Source organism: Podarcis pityusensis, assembly GCF_964106645.2.
Source record: "Podarcis pityusensis genome assembly, chromosome: 5".
Classification (NCBI taxonomy): domain Eukaryota; kingdom Metazoa; phylum Chordata; class Lepidosauria; order Squamata; family Lacertidae; genus Podarcis; species Podarcis pityusensis.
This window is the reverse complement of record NC_138032.1, coordinates 29,314,795-29,337,522: the sequence shown is the minus strand read 5'-3', so window position 1 is coordinate 29,337,522 and position 22,728 is coordinate 29,314,795. Positions and strand designations below refer to the sequence as shown.

Below are 22,728 nucleotides of genomic sequence, written 5' to 3'. Positions count from 1 at the left end.
AATGAGGTTTCTGTCAAAATTTAGCAATGCCATAATACAGAAAAAGGGAGAATAAAATAATGAAACACTTGGGCTCAAAGAAGAGAAAAGGGAAAATGCACAAACTACCCTCCTCAATCGCAAACAGTATTTAGATATGTTGTTAAGTGGTGTGGTGGTGTGTGTGTTAGTCTGGGTATTATGGTGTGTGACAGAATATGGCATCGAGGTGATTGGCATTTTGATTTAGCCTCCCCCCCACACACACATACACTCCGCTTAAACTGAGCTTTGTCCTGCTAATGTACCTGGAGTTGGTATGAGTCCCCTGGCAGTATCAGTTTTTAAACAACAGAAACAACAACAACAACAAAAATTGCACTTACAAGTCACTTTCCCCCTGCAAAAAAAGTAACTGACAGGTAGTGCATAACTGAAAGCCAACGTAACACTGAAACAGATTTAAAACTGAAAATACATTCATATTTAAATATAAAAAGCATATTTATGAAAGGCGCTAAAGAAGGCCATGAATATCAAAACCCTCCAAATAAAGGCCCAAGGCCCGACAGAAAAGAAATTTTGTTGCCTGGCAAATGGAATAGTGATGGCATCGGTCATGCCCTCCTGTCCCATAACCAGGGAGCCACCAATGAAAAGCCCCATTCTTGTGTTGTCCCACTCTGCACCTCCTTCAGAAGGGTCACACAGAGAAGAACCTCAGATGATGAATGTAGGATCCAGGTTGGTTCATGTGGGAAGTGGCAACCCTGAGATATTTTAGTCCTAAGCCACTTAAGACTTTGTAGGTGAGATGTGGAAAGTTCCTTGTTGCTAGGGGGACCACTCTTTGCTATATGGTTCTGATATGAGGGCCAGCCAAAACCAATAGACCACCTAGGGTTCCCAGATGGTGTTGGACTACAACTTCCAGCCAGCTGTCAATGGTCATGGATGCCAGGAGTTATAGAAGAAGAGTTTGAATTTGATACCCCGCTTTATCACTACCCTAAGGAGTCTCAAGGGACACGGGTGGCACTATGGGTTAAACCACAGAGCCTAGGACTTGCCGATCAGAAGGTCAGCGGTTTGAATCCCCACAACAGGGTGAGCTCCCGTTGCTTGGTCCCTGCTCCTGCCAACCTAGCAGTTTGAAAGCACGTCAAAGTGCAAGTAGATAAATAGGTACCACTCTAGTGGGAAGGTAAATGGCGTTTCTGTGCGCTTCTCTGGTTCGCCAGAAGCGGCTTAGTCATGCTGGTCATGTGACCTGGAAGCTGTATGCCTTCTCCCTCGGCCAATAAAGCGAGATGAGCTGCAACCCCAGAGTTGGTCACGACTGGACCTAATGGTCAGGGGTCCCTTTACCTTTTTAAGGAGTCTCAAAGTGGCTAACATTCTCCTTTCCCTTCCTCCCCCACAACAAACACTCTGTGAGGTGAGTGAAGCTGAGAGACTATCTGGGGATCCATGGTTGAATAACTTTGTAGCCTGGGTAGCTCAATCCAATAAGTTATTTAGGATGGCAGAATTCCAGCAGCGCCAAACATAGGTTGGAATCCAGCATTAGTCATATGCAGAGTTTACTCAGCCGAAGTACACCAGTTTCACTAGGTCTATTCTGATTATTACTAATGTCGAATATCACCCTAATCAGGGGTCAGCAAACTTTCTCAGCAGGGGGACGGTCCACTGTCCCTCAGACCTTGTGTGGGGCCAGACTATATTTTTTTTGTGGGGGAAAGAATGAATTCCTATGCCCCACAAATAAAAGCACACATTCTACTCATGTAAAAACACCAGGCAGGCCCCACAAATAACCCAGAGATGCATTTTAAATAAAAGGACACATTCTACTCATGTAAAAACACGCTGATTCCCGGACCGTCCGCGGGCCCGATTGAGAAGGTGATTGGGCCAGATCCAGCCCCCAGGCCTTAGTTTGCCTACCCATGGGCTAATTCATCAAACCATAATGCTTATCATCATGAAGATATGAGAATGCAACACCTCAAAGCATGTGTTCAATAGTAACGTTCAGTAAGATTACTCTGGGGTAAGTGGTCTGAAAATTGTCCTCTTACTTTTCTTTCCTGACAAATGTTTTTCCCCACCTCCTCTTTTTAAAGTAACCTTTCCCATGCTGTACTTCAGCCGATCGTTTTTCCTTGTCATAAAAGCAGTTTGAACCTGACCAAGCCCAAATGAAAAGCTCTCAGGGGAATAATCCAAATATGCATTTCCATATATATGAATAAGCCATGCCACATTTTTTTTTTTTTTTTGGCAACTCGTATAATATAATTTTGAAACGAGCTCGAGCTTATCATCTGAACAGTAAGAGCACAGTCTCCTTTCTGTCAAAAGTAATGGAATGAGATCATCTACGCAATCATTTCTACTCGCTGTCTTCATTTTCCTTTACAGGAAAGTGCCACATAAATCTCACTTTCCTCCTCTTGCTACAAAGCAGGCTCCGGCCAGTCAGCCCTGCTATTTACAGTCGGGAAGATCAGATGAACTCTTTACATCACTGGGCAGGGCAAAACGAAGGCTGCGACAAAAAAGCAAAGCACAGGGAACTTTGGGGGGCTTGTGTTTGACTTTTGGTGATAATCTGTAGTTAATAGTGTGGGATTTACTAGATGCCAGATAAAAATAGAAGCAGTGAAAATTTAGTGAGTTGCTATATATATATGGGACGCGGGTGGCACTGTGGGTTAAACCTTAGAGCCTAGGACTTGCCGATCAGAAGGTCGGCGGTTTGAATCCCCGCAACGGGGTGAGCGCCCGTTGCTCGGTCCCTGCTCCTGCCAACCTAGCAGTTCAAAAGCACGTCAAAGTGCAAGTAGATAAATAGGTACCGCTCTGGCGGGAAGGTAAACGGCGTTTCCGTGCGCTGGTCTGGTTCACCAGAAGCGGCTTAGTCATGCTGGCCACATGACCCGGAAGCTGTACGCCGGCTCCCTCGGCCAATAAAGCGAGATGAGCGCCGCAACCCCAGAGTCGGCCACGACTGGACCTAATGGTCAGGGGTCCCTTTACTTTTACATATATATATATCCAAATACATTTTAAATAAACCCTGAGATTTTGATTATTCCTGTGGCTGTAATTTTTTTTATATAAATAAGTTTTAAATATTGAATTTTAAATTGTTTTAACCTGCCCTGGGACCTGCTGGTGAAGGGCAGGTAATAAATTAAATAATAATAGTAATAATAATAATAATAATAATAATAATAATAATAATAATAATAATTTTCACTAGCCCTACATCAATCCACCAAACCAATCTGCCATATGCAGAGAGCAGATGCAACTGTGCAGAATGTAGACATTCAAAATCAGTTTTATGTCCCTTAATTGCAACATTCTCAAAACACCTGAGTTTCAAATAGATTAGCTGAAATCCTACACAGTAGAACATCTTCCTGTGTATAATAGCCTCTATATATTTCAATGGCAATCCTTTTTTAAAATAAAAGTGACATAAATAGCTTTTTTTGCTATAGAAGTTTGAGACCACACTTTATTTGCAGAACAATTTTTAGAAAGATTAACTGAGGCATAATTAATCTTCAAGTTAGTCATAGATTTTATTTTTTAAAAAAAAGTTTCAGACTGTAAAGGAGCATTTAATGAATGCTGGTTTTGATCTTTTTGGGATTGTCATCCCTGGGGAAGTGACACCAACTATGATCTAGAAATGGTTTGGTGTAATAAACATGTACTGGTTTGTGTATTTGGACACTAGTGCTCTCTAGTGATGGCAGTTTGTCATACTTGAGAGAACTAGATCTCTTTTTATTTTATTTTTAAAAAAGATATTTATTAAAGTTTCAGATAAAAAGAGACACATCAATTAAAAAAAAGAATTTAAAAGTAAAAAGAAAAGTACACAATACAAAATACAGAAAAAAAAGAAAAAACAATTAAAAACAATTCCATCTTTTCATCACTACTTTTGAATTTACTTATTTTCTGGTCCTCCTCATACCTCCCTCTTTTGTATTCCAATTCAGTTTGTTTGTCCAGCAATTCCTTTCCCTCCTTTTTAATCCCAATCCTTAATCTCAATATAGTATAACATTAAATTTTTATCTATTAATAGCCAATTTTCCATTCTTTTAGCCTTTTTAATCCTGATCCTTAATCTTGATCTGTATATAACTTTAAAGCCTGTACAGCTAGAAACCACTCAATTTCGATCCATCATCACTCTAACATTCTTTAATTTTGCAATGTTTCTGTAGGTAATCTTTAAATTTCTTCCAATCTTCTTCCACCGACTCTTCTCCCTGGTCACGGATTCTGCCAGTCATTTCCACCAATTCCATATAGTCCATCAGTTTCATCTGCCATTCCTCCAGTGTGGGTAGCTCTTGTGTCTTCCAATACTTTGCAATGAGTATTCTTGCTGCTGTTGTTGCATACATAAAGAAAGTTCTATCCTTTTTTAACACCGATTGGCCGACTATGCCCAGGAGAAAGGCCTCTGGTTTCTTCAAGAAGGTATATTTAAATACCTTTTTCAATTCATTATATATCATCTCCCAGAAAGCCTTAATCTTTGGGCACGTCCACCAAAGGTGAAAAAATGTACCTTCAATTTCCTTACATTTCCAACATTTATTATCAGGCAAATGGTAAATTTTTGCAAGCTTGACTGGGGTTATGTACCACCTGTATATCATTTTCATAATATTCTCTCTTAGGGCATTACATGCCGTGAATTTCATACCTGTGGTCCATAACTGTTCCCAGTCGGCGAACATAATGTTGTGTCCAACGTCTTGTGCCCATTTAATCATAGCAGATTTCACTGTTTCATCCTGAGTGTTCCATTTCAGCAGCAAGTTATACATTCTTGACAAATTCTTAGTTTTGGGTTCTAACAGTTCAGTTTCTAACTTTGATTTTTCCACCTGGAAGCCAATTTTCTTGTCCAATTTAAATGCCTCCATTATCTGAAAATAATGAAGCCAGTCTCGCACTTGGTTTTTTAATTTTTCAAAACTCTGCAATTTCAGTCTATCTCCATCTTGTTCCAAAATTTCCCAATATTTCGGCCATTTGACCTCCATATTGAGCTTTTTCAAGGCTTTCACTTCCATTGGTGACAGCCACCTTGGAGTTTTGTTTTCCAATAAATCCTTGTATCTTATCCAAACATTAAACAGTGCTTTCCTGACAATGTGATTTTTAAATGCTTTATGTGCTTTGACCTTATCATACCACAGATATGCATGCCATCCAAATACATTGTTAAAACCTTCTAGGTCCAAAATGTCAGTGTTTTCAAGAAGCAGCCATTCTTTCAACCAGCAAAAAGCTGCTGATTCATAATAAAGTTTGAGGTCTGGCAGGGCAAATCCACCTCTTTCCTTTGCATCCGTTAGTATTTTAAATTTTATTCTGGGCTTCTTGCCCTGCCAGACAAATCTAGAAATATCTTTCTGCCACCTCTTGAAACAATCCATTTTGTCCACAATTTGCAAAGTTTGAAACAAAAACAACATTCTAGGCAATACATTCATTTTTATCGCAGCAATACGGCCCAGCAGTGAAAGCCTCAAATTTGACCAAATTTCTAAATCTTTTTTCACTTCAGCCCAACATTTTTCATAGTTATCTTTTTAATTCATTAACTAAGGCTGCATGCACACAGGATTTTATTTTCAAATCGATGGAGGCTGAGTACTTGTACATGCAGTCAAGATCTAATGCATATTTTGCTCGCCTCTTTTTGAAAAACTGGTTTCATTCTGAAAATAAAAGCTCATTGCAGATTGATTCTGCATTACACCACAATGTCCATTTGAAAACAGATTTAAGCAGTCCCAGCACTTTCCTGATAATGTTGTGGGTGGGCATTATAGCAAGATCACAATCACCACTTCCTTCTTCATTTGTCTGGGGCATGTTTAGAGAGGGAAAGGCAGGATAATCAGAAAGTGTGGGATCCAAAGAGGGCTGTTGTAAGCACATGTGGTGCCGGGGTGGAAAGATCCGCCTGGCAACCCCCCCCCCCAGGTTGCCCAGTCCCAGGCATACAGGGGGGTGGAGCCATCTGGCCACCTCAGCATCTCGCTGCCTTAGTCACCCCCAAACTTGCGACGCAGAGCTACCTGCAGCAGAAGAGCCCACTGCAGAGCTCTGACCGACAGGTGGGCTCTTCTCCGGACTCAACTCTCAGGCCCCGGACTCTTGGCCTGGCGCCCCTGAGAGCCTGGCACCCGGGTGCCCCACACCCCTAGCGCCTATGGGTAAGACGGCCCTGGATCCAAATGCATCTAGAATCAGTCTAGAATTCAGTAGTTCTCAAATGGTGTGGCGCGCACACTGGTGTGGCAGGAGACACTGGCAAGTGTGGCAGCAAAATTCAAGCACAATCAATATCATATTTTGGGAATGATCCATGTTATTATGTAGCTGCATTGTTTTATGATTTCTGAATGTCCATGATCATATCATCAATTAGTGGGGTTCTACGTTATAAACCCAGCACTGTTCGGAGTTTTATTTTCTATTTTCTTTCCAATGTATTTCTTATCAATAAAACAAATTGGTGTGGTGAGAGCAAATTTTTCTTGTGAGTAAAGCTGGAAAATCTATTTCATGGGTGTTTAGGCTGGGTGGGTACATAGGCAGAGTGGCAATAGCAAAACAAATCTGAATCTATGCCAAGTGTAAGAATTTTGTATTTTAACTAAAGTATAACTAGTTGCAGTGTGTGTGTGTGTGTGTGTGTGTGTGTATTATAGGGTTGTATTCAAATAAGTTCAAAGCATTTTCTGTGATTAAGGGGTAAATTGCTTAACAGCAGAATTATTATTATTATTATTATTATTATTATTATTATTATTATTATTTTGTTAAGCATCCAAATGGCTATCAGCTTCATATATATGCATGTGTGTTTTACTTTCCTTACAGCTTAGGAGGTGAAGTGGTGAGAGGAAATGAAGGAAGCTACATTGGCAAGCATTTCCGCATGGGATTTATGACAATGCCCGCCCCTCAGGACAGACTGCCTCATCCTTGTTCGAGTGGCTTTTCCGTGAGATCCCAGTCACTTCATTCTGTTGGAGGTACCGATGATGAAAGCAGTAGCTGCTCCCGCAAACAACCCCCACCGAAACCGAAACGAGATCCCAATACCAAACTAAGCACATCCTCTGAAACTGTAAATGCTGGAACAACAAGTAAGGGTGGAAAGCTACCAGACCGAACTGAAGGTAAATACTTAGCTTCTGTTAACTTTTGAAGGTACTATTAAATATTCACTTGTTAATAGTGTATTCCTCAAGCTCCGAGGAGGTCCTGCACTTGGGTAAATGCTTTGAACGTATTCTTCAGTTTCCATCACCAAAATGCAAGTGTTTGTATTCCCAGCCAAAGCTAAATTCTCCTGTTATAACTGAACATTAAAGTTTAAATTTCTGAATGTAAAGCAAGTTTCTAAATGCAAATCTGAGTTTGCACTTAGTTCAGTACTCATTGACTTTATTGACAGTGATTAAGAACTATCCTAAAATAAACACAGAATAAATAAATTGAAATATTACTTCCATTTTCTAATTGTGTAAATGGCTTATGCTTGCATCGCTTTGCTAACACCAAACTCCATTCCATTCCAAATGGCCTCTGGGGAATCTTGATAGGAGATGTGCTGTAAATAGCATTATAGTAAGACTTAAAACTCTAAAATATTGTATAAATACCCAGTATACCTGAAGGAGCATCTCCACCCCTATCGTGCAGCCCAGACACTGAGGTCCAGCTCAGAGGGCCTTCTGGCGGTTCCCTCCCTGCGAGAAGTGAAGCTACAGGGAACCAGGTGGAGGGCCTTCTCGGTAGTGGCGCCCGCCCTGTGGAATGCCCTCCCATCAGATGTCAAGGAAATAAACAACTATTTGACTTCTAGAAGACATCTGAAGGCAGCCCTGTTTAGGGAAGTTTTTAATGTTTGATGTTTTATTGTGTTTTTAATATTCTGTTGGGAGCTGCCCAGTGTGGCTGGGGAAACCCAGCCAGATGAGCGGGGTATAAATAATAAAAATAAAGTATTAGTATTAGTATTATTATTATTATTCATAGTCGGCGGAGCAGGCTCCACTCATTGGCTGCCCATGATTCAGCAGTTTTGGTGGGCTATTTTGCCTTGCAATGCAGCTGGCCAGGAAATTTAGAAGGTTGGCTGCTGGGACGTGACTCCTCACACCTTGTGAATGGAGGGCTGTCTGTGAGGGGTCGCAACCGCCACCCAGCAAGAGAAGGGTGTGGTGCCATTATGGACTAAGGTATGGAGACTACAGGTTCCAAAATCCCTCATCACCATGTAGCTTTACTGGGTCACTTTGGGCCCATCACTATCTGTCAACCTAGCCTACCACAGAGGGCTGTTAGGATAAAATGTGAAGGGCTACTTGGAGGAAGTGCAGGGTGATATAGGAAAAGATAAGGACCATTTGCATTCAAAACAGTAGGGGGGGAAATGATTTGTGCTTACTGGATTCTGATTCCAATAGATGCCGTTGTGTCTTTCACTTGGAACAGATGTAGACCCATGTAGGCTTTTAACAATGCTTTCACATGTACACTATTTTCGTAATGGCACAATTGGCCAGTCACATCTCCTCCTCTGGGCATCTCATCAACATGGATGGGATTTGAACAAGAGCACAACTCTCGATCAACTGCGTTTTGTTTCAATGGGGCTTAGGCTGAACATTTTCTTGGCAATTTTTACTCTTTGTGCAATCTCAAGTGAGCTCCCTGCGTGGAAAAGGTACCTCTTGCTGCTCTATAATTCTCTCTCAGACAAAAGTGTTTCTCCTGCACTATAATCTCTCAAAGTGGTTGACTTATTGAGGGCATTTACCTTTTAGGAGAGGCAATTACTATACCAGTAATTGCTGCCCCCCCCCATACACACCAAAGCAACACCATTTTCTATCAAATCACTGCTACAAACCCATCCAGGATGCCAAACACCAATAGTGCACTCTTGCCACAGCAGAGAAATATGAGTTAGATGAGAAAAAAGTTGAATCTGTCAGGTTTTCCTTTCGAGGTACGTGTGTTCCTATCCTGCTTATGACCAACTAGTGTTTGAAGGACTTAAGGTTTAGTAGAACCCAGTATTCTTCTTGTTCATCAGCAGTTTATTTCCTAGCAATAGGCATAGTGGAAGTTGGGTTGTGTCAGATTTTCATTCAGCTATGTGATATCATCACAAATGCAAACTAGAATAAGGACAATACTCTGAACTGGCTAATATTTTAACCTTGTTTCACATCTGCCTGTCCCATCTTTATAATAGAAACAGGGTACTGCATTTTGCAGGCAGCCCATATTTTTGGCCCTGATTATTTTTGTTAAGTTTCCACTTCATTATACCTGCTATTGATCATTAAAAAAATAATTTCAGTTGTTTTCCGAGGTGCCAGAATAAGTAAAGGAAGCACTTGACTCTGATTAAACAAATGCCTTACATTTATTTGTGCTGCTAACTAAGAACATTGTGGAATTTAGTGTGTTTGATCTACATATCAATAGCAAGTTGAATACTAGATCCTGGAGTCATTATTGAAGAAACAACTTCAGGCATGTTAGAGGTTTCATTCAATATTTCAATAGCACACATTGCAATCACAGAGATTGTACTTTCTGCTACATATCTTTGTCTTTTACCATTTTGTATTTTGATTTCCTTAAAAGCCAACATTTAACGCAAACATTTCATACTGCATTAACTGAAGCTGTACAGGAATCACATCCTTTGAGACCTATAGACACATTAACATTCAAAGAAGTCGCAAACACTGCAAAGCATTGTCTGTTGGGTGTTAAAATATATGACACGTACTTAGCAGCTTGGGAATTATGTTGTGCTGAGAAACTGATTGCAAGCACTCGTAGTCAAGATATGCTAACCTGTCTGCGGATTGTGTGCTTAATTGTGCTGATAAGGGGATAAAAACTCACTTTAAACATCCTCTGCTCTGTGTGTAATCTTTGCTCATTTATGCAGATTGGTATATATGTGTGTGTGTGTGTGTGTGTGTGTGTGTGTGTGTGTGTATATATATATATATGGGTTCTGGACCACCCTATTTACTCATTAATTCCCAGTGTGTGCTCTCTCTCCCTCCCTCCCTCCCAATTATTATTTTCTTCACTTATTATTATTTCCAGAAATTCCTTCTACGTTCTTTTTCACTATTCACCAAATATTTATTTTCATCCAGTTGTGGACATGCAGGGAATGTTTGGCAGATATTTGCTGTTTGACATCAAAATGACATCCAAAGCTATTTGACCTTTGCCTAACCCCATGTCCTCCATCAACTCTGCAGTGGCAAACCGGTATTTGTGGAGCTTAAGGGAGTTAAAGGTAAAGGTAAAGGTACCTCTGCCCATACGGGCCAGTCTTGACAGACTCTAGGGTTGTACGTTCATCTCACTCTATAGGCCGGGAGCCAGCGCTGTCCGCAAACACTTCCGGGTCACGTGGCCAGCGTGACAAGCTGCATCTGGCGAGCCAGCGCAGCACACGGAACGCCATTTACCTTCCCACTGGTAAGCAGTTCCTATTTATCTACTTGCACCCAGGGGTGCTTTTGAACTGCTAGGTTGGCAGGCGCTGGGACCGAACGACGGGAGCGCACCCCGCCGCGGGGATTCGAACCGCCGACCATTTGATCGGCAAGTCCTACAAAAGCTGGGATGGGTGAGAAGGATAACACCAGTGTCTCCAAATGTGGCACACAGTGCCTCTAGGTCACTGCCATTCAAGCTTCCTAACCAGGGTGAAGCACAAGCTCTGTGAAGTATCCATGGGATGCACTCCTTTAAATACTGTGGGTAAGATGCTCAGAATGGAGAGCGCAGCTCACTGCAAAACTGCTAGGTGTGCTCAGTTTGGGGAATACAGTACTTGACTAATGGGTATAATAAACTACAGAGAAGTCTGTCAGCTATGCAATTGCTGTGGAAAAAAGCATCCAGAACGATACATTAAAAAGAGGACACTTTCTCAAAATTATTCAGGTTTTCCTTTCCTTTCTCTGACCTGGCCATATTCACAAGGGGGGTTTCAATGGGCTTTTGCAATTCTGGTGCCTTTAGCTGAGGTAGGAAAATGCCCCTTTTAATTTGAAAATGGGTCCTCTCTGCTTGTTCACAAGCGGTGCAGCACAGTCTAAAGAGGCATTATTTGTGTCACTCTTGGAAAACCCCTTATACCTTGGTTTTCGAACAGCTTAGTTCTCGAAGGTTTTGGGTCTCGAACACCGCAAACCCAGAAGTGACTGTTACAGTTTGCCAACTATTTTTAGAAGCCGAACGTCCGACTGGGCTTCCGCGGCTTCTGATTGGAAGCTCCTGCAGCCAATCAGAAGCCGTGCTTTGGTTTACGGACGTTTTGGAAGTCAAACGGACTTCCAGAATGGATTCTGTTCAAATTCCAAGGTACGACTGTAGCATTTAATATCTGCTGCTCAGCCAAAGCCCCGTCTGCACTCACAATATAAAAAGATATGGCTCCGCTGCCGTATAAGATCAAATAGCAATACAGCATATATTTGAAATATACCATGGACTCCTCAACTGCAGCAGTGGTATAATTCTGGTGACTCCTTAGTGTGGTGTTGTGGTTAGAATGCTGGACTAGGACCTGAGAGGTAAAGGTTTGAATCCCCACTCAGCCACGAAGCTGACTGGGTGACCTTGGGCCAGTCACTAACACCAACCGACCTCGCAGGGTTATTTTCTACATAAAATGTAGAGTTGAAGAATTGTACATGTCGCCTTGAGCTCCTTGGAGAAAATTAGAATATAAAGCAACCACCACAGCAATATCATATTGGGTGGACAGACAAGTTTTCATCCAAACTTCAATGATATGAAAACAGTTCTGGAGCTGAATGCTCCCATGTTCCAGCTCCACTACCTCACCTTAGGATAGTGCCATAATCTCCCATAGGATCCTACTTTGTCCATGCAAATCTTCTTCACACAATGAGGGGAAAACAAATCTGCCAATTAATAGGCTAACTCAGTTTCTCGTTTTTACAATCTTCAATTCAGTTCTCTGCGTTTCTGCAGCAATTTGTGCTTTTTTTATCCTTATAAAAATTATTCAGCATTTTGCTGCAAACTTCTCATAATAAACACATGAAGTTTTGACAAAAAATGCACAGTTTTGCAGACAACTTTTCTTAATACAATGCATTATGTACGTTATTGTCACTGACTTCGGCATTTGTATGCACACTTTGCCTTGATCCATGCATCATTGTACACTTTGCTCAGCTGGAGAACTGCATTGCAAAATGCAGGAAAGTGTGATTTTTCAAAGGATGATCATGTTTTCATTCACAGATCATTTTTTTTTAAAAAAAATGTGGATTTGGCAGCTTCACCTTTATATGCAAATTGAATTGAGTTTCTTCCCCATTCCTGCATGCAATCAAGACAAACTTCAGTGAAGGCCCTTGGGTCTCAGGCCTGAAATGATCAAATGTGAACTAAAATGTGCTTTGCTGGTCACCCTTCAACAAAACTGCATGTCCTGTTAATGTTTTTCTTTTCTTTTCCAAACTGCATAAGGTGGTGATGAGACAACCCATTGATAAACAAATTAGGGCGATAACAGCAGGAGTACTTTTTATATTAAAAATGGCTATCATGAGAATATTGGTACTCTGTCCCTGCAGGAAAAATCCTGTTTTTCACAAGTAATCTTTAGCGGCTTGCTAATTTTCAGTTTGAAATCCTGTCACTTGATTGGTAACAGTGAGAGTACATAGTGATATCAGTTTAATTACAGCTGATCTGTGGATGCACAGATTAATCTCCAGGGAGACTGCAAATACATATTGCTTTCCTCTTAATACTTTTTTGATTCATTGGATACTTTCTCACGTAATGCCACTGCAGATTTGCTTATGGGGCAATTCTTTGCAGAGTTTAAACTTTGCATAGTTCTCTTTAGTCAAACAACAGCATCTGTCATTTTTTAGCTTGCTCATATGGCATATGTATTCCCATGTGTGGCGTTTGCCCGTTCATTTGAAAGTGTTTGTATAGGCAGGAGAGAAAGGGTTAAAATGTAGACCAATAGGAAAGCCGGAGGCGGAGCCTACCTGTTTATAATAGGGCTTAGCCCGAGGTTTGGGGGTGGTTAGCTGGTTGGTTTTAGTGGGTTGGTTGGTTGGGAAAGGCAGTTGGAAGAGCAGTTGGCAGGCAGTTGGAAATAGAGAGACAGTGCAGTTGGTTCTTGTGTGAGGGGAGGTAGAAGAGATAGATACAGGATAAACTAAGACTAAGAAGGTGAAGAGTAACAACGTTTGGAATGCAGTTAAAGTTTGTTTGTATCTGCAATAAACTACACTCTTCTTTATTAACTTGAGAACCTGACTAAGTGATTTACCGGGGAGGACCTGGTTGGTGGCAGCGGATTAGTGGTATACGGGTCAATAGTCCGTGAGACGACCGGGGGCTCCATACGAACGTCACACCATGGTAAGGAGGTCAGCACAGAGCAGAGAAACCAGTTTGCGAGGCCAATTGTGGGGGGCCAACATTGTGCATGCAATGTCCTGATGCCACACGTGTAACCCCTGACACCACAAGCTTGCCATCAGGACATCGGGAGAAGACGGGGCAGAGCCGAACATGGCAGCCATGGGACTTCCATCACCTCCACCACCAAGGAAGAGGAGGAGGAGGAGGAACTGGCTGTTGGGGCCAGGCCGTGGTCGACTCCGTGTTTCGCCTCCATGCTTTTTGGACATTGGGAGGGGTAGCCCCTGCTGTCCCAGAGGAAACTGAGGAGCATCAGAATACCCAGATCTGTTGGAGAACTGACTTGGGGATTCAAAATCAGCCCTGTGATTATAAGCACTTCTGCTTTGCAGATCTACTCTTTCCACATTTTGATCCTGCATGGCTGGTGCAACCAGAGTAAAGAAACTGCCTCAGGTGGCAGATGCTGGGGGACAGGAAGTGGTAGTGAAGTATTGGAGGACTGCCCCGAGATTCAGTTTCCAGCCCAGCTGACTTCTTTATGTGGAACTGTAAGGGGGCACCCTCTTTATCACAGACAGCAAAGAGCCTGGCACCAGCTTTGTGCCTACCCAATTTCAGTAGGCTTCACCTATCGTCCTGTTTCCAAAATAGCTTTTCGGGTTTACCAAGAAACACAAAAAAATCCCATCAATTATTGGGGATGGAAGGAAATGAAGTATTTAACTGTAAATAATGTTAATATTTTTCCAGTTACAAACCATATTTTGTGAAAACATTTTGATCAGAAAGTACTGATATTTTCTCTCTCTCTGAAACAAACTCTCAAAGAAATCTAAAATCTAACTACTAAGCTCTTTACAGCTTCCCTACATGTGGGTTCCTCCTCACCAAAAAGAAAGAAACCTCTGGGTTTTTAAAGAAAGGCGTAAAACAACTTCTTTCCAAACCATTTGGTTGAAAACAAAACTTGTAGCCGCAGTGTCCTTTTTGATGAATTTTTATTATTTTCTTGTGGTTGTTCAAGGTTGTTCAGTTACACAGTCCTGATGAAAAATATGGTGCTAAAGTGTAAAGTCCAGAGGCAAAGGACCCTAAGTGGAGAGAGTAATCAGTCATTTTGTAATTTGCCAAGAACACTCTGTGGATGGATACTTCATTGTGGGAAAGGTTAACTAATTCAGTTTGGTAGAAGCAGAGAAGCAGAGAAGCAGAGAGCTGGGCCAGATCTAGACACCTCAAAGAAGCATTTCAGTTTGAAGCATTGTAAATTTAAACAGGGAAAACAGGTAGAGGAAAACAGGACTCCACGTCACCATCTGATGGCACAATGATTGCACATACCACGCATATAAATTACTTTTTCTTTACCAGTCTAGCTGAGTCCCTGGTTTCATGCAGAAGATAAGGCAGCCTCTCAGATTAAGGGCAGAATAACAGTGTTTACCCTTTGTGCCTTTGTTCCCCTTTATTTCACATTGCTTGCGAAAACTGCAGGACAAGTTAGTCATGACTAAGTTAAGTTCCATTGATTCAAGCAGACTAAGTCTGGATCCAACCAATATATCATCATTCAAGACTGGCAGACATCTTCATCCATGCTGTATACAGAGCTAAAACTACTTCTGAAACAATCCTCAAAATCATAGAAGCAACCCCAATTTTAGTTTCAAAATAAAGCCCTTTTCAAAAAAATTTTTGGGGGGGAACCTTGACATTTGTAGCTTTGATTTCGTACTATGGTATCTACATCAGCTGATTTATACTGCCTGCAATTCTATTCACAAGGGGTAAACTTCATTGAGTACCGTGGGGTTGAGTTTCAAACCAACATCCACAGAATTGTGCTGTTAATCAGTCTTCAGCATTTATCATGTTAGTTAGGCTGTGTTTTTAAATTGCAGGCATATAGCACTGATACATCTCAAACCACAACTAACCGAAAAGTAGTAGTAGAAATGAGTTATTTGTAGGGATGGAATTTTCTGAAAATCTCAGTGTTGAGTTTATCCACACATAGTTGTATCCAGAGCACAAGGTGGTCTCTGTTTCCCCTCCTTCCTCTGTGTGGCCCCCAAATCTTCTCCAGAGGGCCCTCTAGCTCTCTGAAGCTGTTTTTCAGGCTGTGCAGACAACAGCAGGAGAGAGGAAGGGAAAGGAGGAGAATGGAAGCATTGGACAACACAATTTTTTTTTCTGAATTCCAATCACACTCCTTGATTTACTCCCAATTCCAATCACACTCCAAGTTACTTTTTTACTGATTTGCTAAACCCCCCCCCCAATTCTATTTTGTGAGTTATTATATGTATCATTTTGCATATCATATTGTACACACATACGCTCCAGATTTTCTAAAGAAAATCAGGCAATATACAGACACACCCAAGAAGGCATGCCACTGTATTAAAATTCTTATATATTATTACAGTCGTACCTTGGAAGTCGAATGGAATCCGTTCCAGAAGTCTGTTTGACTTCCAAAATGTTTGGAAACCAAAGCGTGGCTTCTGTTTGGCTACAGGAAGCTCCTGCAGCCAACTGGAAGTCGCGGAAGCCCCGTCGGACGTTCGGCTTCCAGAAGAACGTTCGCAAACCGGAACAATCACTTCTGGGTTTTGCGGCATTTGGGAGCCAAAATGACTGAGTACCAAGGCGTTCGGGATCCAAGGTATAACTGTACTTACAAAATTGTGTTGCAGAAATACAGCACTACATGGGTCTTGACTCTTTTATATGTACTATACGTATAATATATTGTTCCTTTTTGCATACAAGCAGATGAATGCAAGAGGCGGTCCAATGTGGGCAAAGCTTTATCAGGTTGGAACTGCCAGATTCCTTGTATGAACCCATTTAAAGCATATTCCTCCTCAGTTCCTAGTTATTTGTATATTTTCAGCTTTGACTGTAATGCAAATCAGGAGTTCAATGCAGAGCAAATTAGCCATTCACTCCCATATGCACACTATAATAGGCTATGCAACATCTGTCCAAGCATAGCCTGATAAACTGTGCAATCCTAGCATGTTTATGCAGACATGGGTCCTGATTAATTTAATGGGACTCACCCTGTAGTAAGTGTAGTACCAAAGCCTAATTCTATGTGCTATGTGTGCAGGTGAGATCTCTAGAGAATGGCTTTTTCATTTCAGGGTTTTTTGTGTGTTTTTTAAGGGGATGCAGAGAAAAAGGTTGTTCAGCTTTAAAATACCTATTGGCATAGTGTCTTTATAAATGAGGAGGCAGGAGTTTAATTTTCCCGTGCACTTAATGTCATTCTTCTAAGTGGGCTGAATTGCACAGTAAATTAACTCCATATGGAGATCTCAAAAGCTGGTAAACAGGTGAGGCACAATAGAAAATGACAAACTAGTTGCTGTTGTTGTTTTAATTGCCCTTTCCCCTCACACTCTGAGCAATCATGAAAAGAAATGTCACAACATAATTTCGTATTTCAATCTATTCTTATGCAGGAAAGGAGGTGGTGAGGACAAAGAGCTTGCAGAACTTCTAGAATTAAGTGCAGCATGTGGCAAGCATGTCTGAAAGCTCTGCCAATCTTTTGTTCTGCAAAAATACCTCCTTTAAAAAATGTTATACATTATCAGTCTACTTCTTCAGTTGGGGTGCCATCAGGTCTGTTTCAAGAACTGAGCTCTCTAGGTTAGGAACAGGGAACATACTGACATCCCGATAGTCTTGGTCACCAGCTCCCATCAACCCTGGCTAGCATGGCAAACAGAGATGATGGGACCGACAAGATCTGAAGGACAACATGTTTCCTATTCCAGTTCTAGGTTTTGGAGCAGACTTGTATATTTACCACCCACAAATACATAAATCTCTTCATTAATATTCTTCTCCCTTTGTCTAAATTTCCATATAAAGTAATTAAATAATTATTAAAATAATTGGCTCTCTCTCCTCCTATACTATAGTGGAGACCTCCATGTGTCTTTCTGTTTGTTTGTCCTTTAGCTGGTTACTGGAAAGCTTCAGGTATGGCAGCAGACTGTAGTGTATCATTCTCATGGATAAGGATCAGTAAACTGAAGCTTAATCTAGACAGGATGAAGATGCTAACACTAGGAAGGCCTGTCAACTAAGACTTTAGGGAGTTATGCAGTCACTATCACTCCCCACCCACATCCTGTGAGGAAAGGTAGGTGAAGCTCACCCTGCATATGCTGTTTTAGAGTCCTGGTATACAGGACTTCATTCCACCCACCCACCCACCCACGCACAAAAAGGGTTTGCAGGTAAGAAAACTGGGGTTGCATATCAATGAGCCTACCAAATATGGGTGTCAGGAGTATGATTAAAAGATGGAATGTGGAATTGGATTCTGTGAAGCTATCTGCAAAACAACAGCATTTTATCCCATAAATACCTGAATTAAAATGGTGATGTGTGTTTATTTAAAAAATTTCAAAGCCTGGACTCCATCAAATGATCTCAGGTTGGGGTACATCCATCAAAACATCAACATAAAAATACTTCAACAAATTTCTAATGATCCCATGAGAGCAATGAAATAATGGAAACACATGTTGGTAGAAGGTTGGGTTATTGTTAAGGTGCTGAGGGGTTTTAATGTATGTGTCAGAGACTGGAAAGTGTGTAAAACACACACACACAAATGTGACAAAAAAAACCCAGGGTAAACTCAGTTTTGCTTTTATTTAGGCTGTGTGTGTGTGTGTGTGTGTGTGTGTGTAATATGCAACAGCATTAATTTGTGCTTAATGGTGTGGGGATGCATGCATACAACAACATACCTGTATGGCACTGCTAACACACCTTTTAATTTAGCAATAAAGATGAAAAGTGTGTATGGCAGGTAACAAGAATTCAGAAAAAAATGTGGCTCGGTTCTAGATTAGGTTAGTTGAACTTAGATCCACCTGAAATTAGCATTCATGACTTAAATGCAATTGATTTAGTTGGGAGCCAAGTTGAAATGAGTGAGCCTGGATTCAGTCCCGTGAATGGTCTGGGGAGAGTAGATGTAGATTTATTTGTTTTTGCCCTGGAGTACATGGTCTAAACCAGCAGGTTTCTTCTTGGATAGGTTTTAGTGTCTATAAAAAGACAACAGTGGATGGTGTGGATATCACTGAGTATGGCAATTGGCCAGAATGAGCCATTCATGGAAGTTTGTGTTCTCAGCATGCGTGGAATGTTTCCCTTGTCTGCTAAATGTCACAGTGCTAATGTAATGTTGTGCCTTTTTCTCTTGCACATAGATTGCCAAATAATTCCTTTTCATTGCCTGTAGGATGCTCCCAGATATCACATACACACACACACACACACACTATCCATGCCAATAATTAGTTACACGTAAATGTGCAGCAACTGCCTACTTACCATTGCACTTTTTTTGTTCTGTGATTAATGTAAGCAGAACTTCATTTTCCCAATATTTCTTTGCTCTTAATATTCTGAGAAGGTAAGTGATTATTCAGGCAGGGCTTGAAATAACAGGAAAGTACACCATAGATCCTTTTAAATAAATTGTGTTATCAAATATTTACAGTCCAGACTTTGTGTGGGGTGGCGGGGAGGCAGAGGCTAAAATATATATTTTCTTTTCTCCGTTGTGAAAACTGCTTCATGCAAACAGTAGCAAGAGAGATATAAGAGTCTTGTAAAGGGATAAGAGAGGAGGACCCCTCTTGTAGACATCTATCTTCCATATTATGCATGAGGGTGAAGTCAGCCGACCTTTATGCCACTAATTGTATTTTGTTTTCTGTATGTGATATAACATGGCATTCATACACCAGATGAGAAAATGCCAGACGCTTCCACGGTGCACTTCAAACCATGTTATCTTCCTTTTCTTGACTGCACAGCACAATGCAAAATAGAAAACACAGATAATGCCTGAATTATTGTTGGGGAATTGGAGTAAGGGGAGGGGGGGAAGAAAAGGACCTTTTCACTGAATGAAAAAAGGGGAAGACTTGGAAGGAACCTGAAGGTCACTTCATACAATCTCCTGTCCCGGCTCAGGACTTGCCACATCTAATGAAAGCCAACAGCTTAATCCATGCTACTCATTGTGTAATGGAAAGCAGCATGAACCTGAAGCATATTGTGCTATAAGCACCTGTCAAAGTACATCCAGAGAACTCTAATTTATGGAACTGGAGGCACCGTTTCCATTTCCTGAAATCCAGACTGATTGGTACTTGAATCCACCTTGGTTGCTCACCAGTCTACTCACGTGGCTGGGATTGGCACAGGATCATTGTGGTCCGCATAGTTGACTCCCTGTGGTGAGCATAAACTGTGGAACAAGCTTCAGGTACACATGGGGAAGCCATGATTGATTCATGTCTTCTTTTTCACATGGCATTTACAGATGACAAACAGTGTAGGGGGGGAAATACCACTAACACATATAGCAGAAATATAAACCCAGGAACAACACATTGGACTGTCTTTGAAACTGCAAATAAAAACATTGCTTTGGGATCATTTGAATAGAAAGGTCAAGGATTTCATACAAATTAATCTCTACAGAATAATCAAGAAAGCAGTTTATGTAAATTTCTATGGTTATCTCAATTTGTTTTTGATTTTTTAAGAAACTTGGTTATATTTAGCTCCTCCCAGTCTAACTGCCATTTATCTAATTGTCATTCTAAAGCTCTATACTTCCTAAAGCAAGCAGAAAGAAGCTGTTTTTAAGCAGGCTTCCTCAACCACAGCCCTCCAGATGTTTTGAGACTACAATTCCCATCATCCCTTACTACTGGTCCTGCTAGCTAGGGATCATGGGAGTTGTAGGCCAAAAACATCTGGAGGGCCAAGGTTGAGGAAGCCTGTTTTAAAGGCTACAGAATAAGCTACGGCCAATAAGCATGTCTGCTCATTTCCCCATTCAGTTTAATGGATGTGTACTGTCATATAAGTAGATATAGGATTGCAGCATTAGGATGTTAAAAGATTAGATCTCTCACGTTCATCTAAAAATACTTAGGTGATCAGCAAAGGTTACTGCATAACATGAGGCACATTTACATTAGTTATCCTGAAACAAAGTCATTTTTGAACCCTGGAGATTAAATCTTAAATAACAGTGAGCTTCATGAAGTCTGAATGGTGTTTTGTCAAATGTTTGCTTCCAGTGCATCATGTAGTTCAGGAGAAATGATGAAACAAATCAGTTGTGAAAACAGAGTAGCTAAACTATAGGTGTTTGAAAGGTGGACAATGTTTTGACTAAACATCTGATCGATGTGTATTTTGGTTCCTTTGCAGTGTCGGCCAAACCAAGGCCTCACAGCGATGAATATACAAAGAAGGTTCCTCCCCCTAAGCCGAAACGGAACCCAAACACTCAGCTAAGTGCATCTTTTGATGAGACATACATCAAAAAACATGGCCCCACAAAGTCAACACTAAGCAGGGATGCCTCCTTATCACAGGTCAGCAGTCCTGCTCCAGATACTGAGGAAGAAGAACCGGTTTATATCGAAATGGTTGGAAATATACTTAGAGACTTCAAAAAAGATGAGGAGGATCAAAGTGAGGCAGTATATGAGGAAATGAAATACCCCATCTTTGACGATGGAGGCCAAGATTCAAAATGTCCATGTGAGTATGACCATCACAGCTGTTCTTCTCAGTGTGCTACTCCCACAGTGCCTGACCTTGATTTCACCAAGTCCTCAGTGCCATCCACTCCCAAGGGTGTTCTTTGTGATATACCCCCACCATTTCCAAATTTGCTTTCTCATAGACCTCCACTCCTGGTATTTCCACCTGCACCAGTGCAATGCTCCCCAAATTCTGATGAATCTCCTTTAACACCACTGGAAGTCACAAAGCTTCCTGTGCTAGAAAACGTGTCTTATATCAAGCAGCAAGCTGGAGCTTCTCCATCATCACTGCCACCTCACACTCCAAGTCATCAAAAACTGGAGAAAGACCAGACAGCATCTCATGGAACTTGTACTCCAGGACATTCTTCTTCTCCTCCACATCCTTCTACCTTATACAGAACACAGTCTCCGCATGGCTATCCTAAAAGCCACTCTGCCTCCCCCTCTCCTGTGAATATGGGTCGGTCACTTACCCCCTTAAGTCTCAAAAGACCTCCTCCTTACGATTCTGTACATTCAGGAAGTCTCTCAAGAAGTTCTCCATCAGTGCCTCATTCTACAGCCAGAAACATATTGCAAGAAGGAGGGAAAATGGTAAACACCTCTGTCAATACCTACGGGTCATCATCGCAAAGTAGTTCCCGTTCTAGAACACCTACCAGTCCCCTAGAGGAATTAACCAGCCTTTTTACCTCAGGACGAAGCTTACTGAGGAAATCCTCCAGCGGAAGAAGATCTAAAGAGCCTGCAGAGAGTAAGTGCTTCAAATCATGTATTTACTTATTTTACTCTTTACTGATGATCACTGAGATCAGTGTCATGCCATTGATCAATTTCTAACTGTGCAGTACCTCCATTGATGAACTATCCTACTGTTGGGGATTTCAGGAGTTTGGTGTACTTGGAGCCATGCAACTTACTCATTTGCTTTTTGAGTTTCCAGGGTTAGTTTAGGACTATTCATATAAGGCCCTTTTCATATCTGAGTTTGTATTTATTTATTATTGATTGATTGGATTTCTATGCCTCCCATCATCCAAGGATCACAGGGTGGTTTGCAATACAAAAACACATAAATACTTAGCATACTAACAAACAAAACAATAACCACCACTGAATGATCATCACGGAGTTTTCCTCTCTCAAAAGTCTCCCTTGCGATTCTGAAATGTTTAATGCAATGAAAACCTTTAATGAAAGCCATGAAGGCTAGACAGCTGTATATTTTTAAAAGGTATTCTTACCAAGTAAAAGAAAATGCTCAGGTCCCAAAATTGCTCTTTGCTGGTTACTGCCTTGTGGTTCTTTATCCTCACGCTCAGGTTAGGCAGGAAGAGCTTAATTTTTGTCGGAAGAATCAGAGGGCACAAAACAGGTGGCGCAATTGACTTCCGTCCTTCTCGCCACTCACATTATGTTGTCTCTGCTTTGCCTTCAGCATGTCGGAAATGCTTTTGATTCAAGTCCTTGGGAAAATGAATCAAGCGCAGGCAGGGATTGTATTCTAAGCCTTTAGTAGTTTAACGAAGTAAGTGAGCATGATATACTTTCCCCTGCAGGTCCTATAAAACCACTTTATGAGTGAGTCTGAGGT

General features: G+C 41.2%; 1 protein-coding gene across 5 annotated transcripts in view; it reads left to right on the top strand.

Moving 5' to 3' along the window:
* The window catches only part of NYAP2 (neuronal tyrosine-phosphorylated phosphoinositide-3-kinase adaptor 2), a 147,257-nt gene that overhangs the window by 77,888 nt on the left and 46,641 nt on the right, over window positions 1-22,728 (top strand). For all 5 annotated transcript variants that reach the window (XM_081006888.1, XM_081006891.1, XM_081006889.1 and 2 more), the window contains exons 3-4: window positions 6,919-7,220; window positions 20,791-21,888. In XM_081006888.1, coding sequence (XP_080863014.1) covers window positions 6,919-7,220; window positions 20,791-21,888 — 1,400 coding nt within the window. The remainder of the gene's footprint in view (window positions 1-6,918; window positions 7,221-20,790; window positions 21,889-22,728) is intronic.